The sequence below is a fragment of the Arvicanthis niloticus genome, chromosome 7, assembly GCF_011762505.2.
Source record: "Arvicanthis niloticus isolate mArvNil1 chromosome 7, mArvNil1.pat.X, whole genome shotgun sequence".
Lineage (NCBI taxonomy): Eukaryota > Metazoa > Chordata > Mammalia > Rodentia > Muridae > Arvicanthis > Arvicanthis niloticus.
The window spans coordinates 18,898,662-18,904,246 of record NC_047664.1 but is presented as its reverse complement, the minus strand read 5'-3'; the positions used below and the strand labels follow the sequence as shown (position 1 = coordinate 18,904,246).

Below are 5,585 nucleotides of genomic sequence, written 5' to 3'. Positions count from 1 at the left end.
GCGCGCGCGTGTGCATTAAAGAGACAGGGGTTTATTTCCAACAGGTCTTTCCCTTATTTCCAGGAAAGGTCTGCAGAGGGGACCGAGGGGACTCCTGGGTCCCGAGTGTGCGCGGTGGCTGCTGGAGCCTGGGCAGCGTGGCCGTGACCCGAGGGCCTCAGCACTGTGGTCTCCCCGCAGCTCCTGTTAGCCAGTTTTCTTTCCTTTCCCCATTTTCTCTTTCCCCGCATAACAGCCTAGAACAATTGTGTTCTGTCCATAAGAAACATTTTTCTTTCCTTTGCTCAGTGCTTTCGCAGTTGCCCTGGAGTGGGAGGGGGTGTGTCCCTCCCCGGAATCAGGCTCCAGGACCTCCCGCAGCGCGGCGAGCAGGTTCCCAGAGACCCGGGCTCTTAGGGCTACCCGTGCTTTGTCCTCGGGCCGCCGTCTGCTCAGAGGTGGACGCTTGGGCGCCTCGAGCCCCGGCCCAGAGTGCTCCCCTCTGGGGACCGAAACACACCCGGAATCTGGCTTCTCGGTCTGCGTATCTCGACCTTTCCGTTTCTGCAAGCCTCGGGAGCTGGGGATTCAGGGCTTCTGTGGCATTCGGCCCCCGACTGTTTGTAGGGTCGCTCAGATCCCGGGTCCCTGACTTGGCCTTGGGGGCGCGCTCTCGGCCCTTGAGCCCAGGCCTGCGCCGCCAGCCTCGCCCCAATCGCCTCTCTCCAGGCGACGTCGGCTTCCCCGGGCCCCGGCACTGGTCTTCCGGACACGCGACCCTCCAAACTTGGGCTGGATTTCTCTCGCCAGCGCGCTCCCTCCCGCCTCCCCTAGCCCGCAGCGGAGCTCTTAACTTGGAGGCTCGGCTCTCAACTTCGGGTGATTTTTTCTTTCCTAGCTTTCACTGGGCAAAGTTTCCCGAGCGCTGCCACGAGCTCGGGGTTAGCACTCCGGCCCTCGGCGTCCCCTGGCGGGGAGGGGAAGTGGGTGTGCGCACGGAGGAGGGTGTCCGGGACCTACTCTACCTGGTTTCCCTCCGCCCGCACCTCTCTTGACTCTGGGCTGCAGCGTCCTGGAGCACTCTGCCCCCACCCCCCCCACTTCAATAATTTTTCATTTTAGGGTCGGTGTGTGTGCGTGCGTGCGTGTGTGTGTGTGTGTGTGTCTGTGTGTCTGCTTGTGTGTGTGTCGGGGGGAGTGGAGCGGGGCGCAAGTCTTGCTCCCCCTTACTCCTCCCTCCCACCCGCCGCCCCTTTCTTCTCTCCGGGCCACGCCACCGCCGCGGCGCTCGCTGCGGCCACTGGTGAGCCAGCCGCCCCAGAGCCCCCTCCCCTCTGCCCGCCCCTCCCCCCCCAGGGGCCGCGTCTGGCGTCTGCGGAGCCCCCCGCCCCGCACCTCCCCCGCCCCGCACTGGCCATTGGCTTGTCCTGGTCTCTTTTTCATGTCCAGCCCCTGATGTGTGTCCATTGGTGTGAGCTTCCCCTTCCCTCCTCCCCTTCTCTCCTGCTCGCCCTGCCCATGTTTTGTGTGTCTCTGTCCATCCAGACTCCTGACGTTCAAGTTCGCAGGGACGTCACGTCCGCACTTGAACTTGCAGCTCAGGGGGGCTTTTGCCATTTTTTTCATCTCTCTCTCTCCCTCTCTCCCTCTTCTCTCTTCCTCTCTCTCTCTTTTTTTTTTCTTAAAAAAAAAAAAAAAGCCATGACGGCTCTCCCACAATTCATCTTCCCTGCGCCATCTTTGTATTATTTCTAATTTATTTTGGATGTCAAAAGGCACTGATGAAGATATTTTCTCTGGAGTCTCCTTCTTTCTAACCCGGCTCTCCCGATGTGAACCGAGCCGTCGTCCGCACGCCGCCGCCGCCGCCGCCGCCCGCCCCGCAGCCCACCATGTCTCGCCGCAAGCAAGGCAAACCCCAGCACTTAAGCAAACGGGAATTCTCGCGTAAGTAACCCAATAATAGTAATAATAATTATTAATAATCACGAGGGCGCGCGGGACGCTAAGCAAGAGTGAGGTTAAGAGAGGGGTGTGTGCATGCATTAAAAATTTTTTTCAGGTGAAAAACCTTCGGTAGTCGAAGTAAAAAGAGATTAAAAGGGAAAAAGCCCCTCATCCCCTCTCGAACGAGAACCGTGTGCACTTTTGAGGCGGCACGCACCTTTTAATTTTTATAAAAAATTGACTCCTCCTCTTTCCTTCTCTCCGCCGCTTTATTTCTTCTTTCAAAAAGGAATGCAATGATTTCTACCCTAGTTTTGCAAAAATAATGAACAATGCTAAGGACGCGGACACTCACATGCAAACCTGGGGGTGGGAGCTTGAAGGAAGGGGGGCTGTTTCCACTTCACTATAGGAAAATGGAGGGAGGGGAGGGAGGGAGTCAAGTCTAAAAAACAGTTCCTGGGGAGAAAAGAGGTGAGACCGGCCTCAGGAAGCAAACGTGTGCACGGTCAAGTGTGCAGTGGGAGGAAAGTAGTCACCCCCACAATCGTACGAAAGTGGGACTGTAGAAGAGGGCCCCCGGCGCTTCCCAGTGAGCTGAGTCGGGAGAGAGGGGCTGCGGCGGCTGGGAGGGCCGGGTGACCGGGAAGGACCGGAGTCGCGCCCGGCACTGCCGTCTTTTGTTCCGGCCGGAGGTGGGTGTTTGTCCCGCCGCCTTTTGTGCCGGCTCCTCGCGCTTGCCCTCCTGCGCCGCCGCCGCTGCCGAAGGGCAGGAGCAAGGGCCGAGAGAGGAGGCAGCCAGGGGCACGCGGTAGAGGGAGGGAGGGCGCAGGAGTCTCCGCCGGCGGGTTGCTGCTGCCCGCCCCTTCTGGGTGAGCCCTGAAGGAGACCAGGCGAAAATGCGCAAAATAAATAAATAAAATTAAATTTAAGTAACTGCAAGAGAATGTACAATTTCTTGCTCCCCCAAAGAAGCCAAACGTTTTGCTAGTCGTATTTTTCACCTCTTTCCACGGATTCGTTCGCACCCCCACCCCTGCAGAAATTCCACAGTCTTTAATAGAGAAAAGGGGGGGGGGTTTAAGGAAAAGAAAAAAAAATCCCTGACACCCCTTCCCCAAAACCCCACCGAGTTGCAAACTTAGAGCGCCGGCGGCATGGAGAGGGAGCGAGGAACTCCCTCCTCTTACTATTTTTTGGAAGATTTTCAAAAAAAGTGGAAGTGGATTTTGATTGGGAAAAATCTCGTGTCTGAATGTTTACAAGCACCGCGTGTGCGGGAGCCTCCTGCCAACAAACAGACAGAGGACCGAGCGCGCCGCGGCAGCCCCGGAGCAGGCGGCCGCAGAAGGCTGGGCCTCGCCCGACCTCGCAATGCCCCAGTCTGGAGTCGGGATCGCCCACCCGGCGCTCGCCGCCCACCCGCCAGGCACGGCGGCAGGCCACGCTGCGACTCCGCCAGCCCGGCCTGCGCACTGGTCCGCCCCTAGCACAATACCCAACCCTCCCTCCGACTTCTCAGACAGCGAAAGCTGCTGGATGAAACTCGGTTTTGCAAAGCATTTTAATTTTGCAAAGCAGATGTGAAGGCGAGTTCTGCTAGTCCCCTCCACTACACCCGGGGTACACTTTTAGATTCCTCTTGTCCTTAACTCTGGCGACTGAGAGGTTACCACGTGCTTTCCCTCCCCCCACCCCCCAATCTGGCCAGTAGCCTCTTGGACCAAAGCAGTTTCTTGGCTAGGTTGAGGAGGGGGCGGGGCAGAAGTGTGTTGAGTATGCATTTTTGGGGTGCAGGGTCCCCGGACTTAGAGAGCCCAACCTTTGGGTTCTTGCCCTCTACCCAGGGCCTGTCTTGGTCAGGGGTTACTGTGAGTTTATGTAAAGTGTTAGTGGCGGTGACGATTATCTCCACCTGAGGTGTGGTGGGAGAGGCGGGTGGTGGGCACTTAGGAAAGTTTGAGTCCAGTATGGAAAGGCATGGAGCTTCCCCCAAGCCCCCCTTCAAACCCTCCTTTCTCACTCATGACTCTTAATTTTCGACGAAAGCTTGAAGGACCCCCTATGTCTCTTCTGCATTTGTCGAGGGAGGGGTGCTCATTGGGAATTGAATTTTTTTCCCCCTCTGGGCCCTGGAACTTGTCACACACTTCGGAAGCTCCCCCGCCCTGGCACGTTGCGGGGCCCTCCCTCTCCCCACCCCCGCGCATCTCTCCCTCGCCGCTCTCCCCCGCCCCCACTCCCACCGGCCGCGCCGGATACAGAGCAGACGCAGCGCGCGACGGTGTGAAGTTACAGCCCGGCCAGGTACCGGCGGGAAGGAAGGGCAGTGTTCGCAGGACTCGGGAAAGCCGGGACATTGGGACTTTCGGAAGGATGCAATGCGGGGCGCGAGGGACAGTCTGGGAGGCGCAGTCCGAGCTGTTTAGTACTCTCCTCCCACTTGGGTCTCTTCTGGGACAATCCAGGCTGGGAGGGTTAGTCTTGCTGCTGTCCCGGAGAGGACACTGGACTAGGAGGCCAGATGGAGGGGTATGTGTAGGGATCACTTCTTTCATTTTCTGGGTGCTTAAAGGAGAGAAGCTTTCCTGGTCCGTAGGACCCCCCACTCACCCCCCAGCCCCTAGCCCCGTCCTCAGCTACGTGGACTGAATGAGCCATTTGGTCGCTAGGAGGCAGAACAAGATCAAGAAAAGCTCCACGAACTTGAACCTGTACCAGAGCCTCCCCCACCCCCCTGCCCGGCGTTTCTCGGCGGGGGAGGGTCGAACGTTGGGAGAGTGGGGGTGGGGGGCAACGAACGGTTAGGCTGAATTCCCTTTCTCCACCCCCCATTACCCCTTAGGTCTTTGTTCTTCATTTTGACTTTTAAAAAAATGCATTTGGCTAGGGCCTCGGAGAAGCGCTGGGGCGCGCAGTCGACACCCCCACGTGCGAGAGGACCCGGGAGCTCCCGGCGGGGTGCCGGGTGCTCTCTAGAGTCCTTTCTGGGAAGGCATTTTTGGTAGCGAGGGATGGAGAGTGCTCTCTCGAGCTTAGGGGCATGGCCGAACACAGGGATGTGGCAAGTTTGCCCTTGGCTAGGTTCACTTTTTTCACCCTCATCCCCGCGCAGAGCGCAGGTCTCAGCGGCCACCGCAGGCATACCGGACGGCTTGGCAACCCAACGCTCCCCCCTCCCCGCCTCCTGCAGCTCTCGCCTGGAAGCCCGAAATCACAACAATAGTAATAGTTATCATCATAATGATGCGGGCTAGCAGCGTCATTAATAATGAATAACCGCGGTCGCCGCCTGGCGCGCACACGGTGCCCGGAATTGCGGGCGAAAACACATTTGCACAGATCTTCCAAAGTAAAAGTGTTAGCCTGTGCACACAGACTGAATTTCAGGACCCGCGCTCGGGGTGTGCGCGAGGAAGCCAGGACTGGAGAGGTTATCCTGCTCAGTTTTCCAAACCTTACTTCCTTTCCCCAACAACTGGCCGGCTCAGGGAACCGGCGCTCGGCGGCTGCCGGGCTGCAGGGGCGTGGAGGCAGCAGCCGAGTCCCTGGGCCACCCGCCGCCTCCAGGCTGAGACTGCGGGCCCGGAGGCCGCTGCTGCACGTGTTCGCAGCGCGCGCGGCCGGAGCCTGCAGCCTGGAAGGAGGCTGCTTGCTTT

The 5,585-nt window shown here is 58.8% G+C and overlaps 1 protein-coding gene across 12 annotated transcripts in view; it reads left to right on the top strand.

Moving 5' to 3' along the window:
• The first annotated feature begins 734 nt into the window (after positions 1-734).
• Positions 735-5,585, top strand: part of Bcl11a (BCL11 transcription factor A) — a 95,389-nt gene continuing 90,538 nt past the window's right edge. For 2 of the 12 annotated variants that reach the window (XM_034508974.2, XM_034508968.2), the window contains exon 1: positions 1,399-1,926. In XM_034508974.2, coding sequence (XP_034364865.1) covers positions 1,872-1,926 — 55 coding nt within the window. In that variant the 5' untranslated portion in view covers positions 1,399-1,871. Of the gene's footprint in view, positions 859-1,158; positions 1,283-1,398; positions 1,927-4,167; positions 4,234-4,315; positions 4,459-5,018; positions 5,360-5,585 lie in introns of those variants that run through there. The other 10 variants (XM_076937990.1, XM_076937991.1, XM_076937998.1 and 7 more) reach the window with 10 other exon arrangements.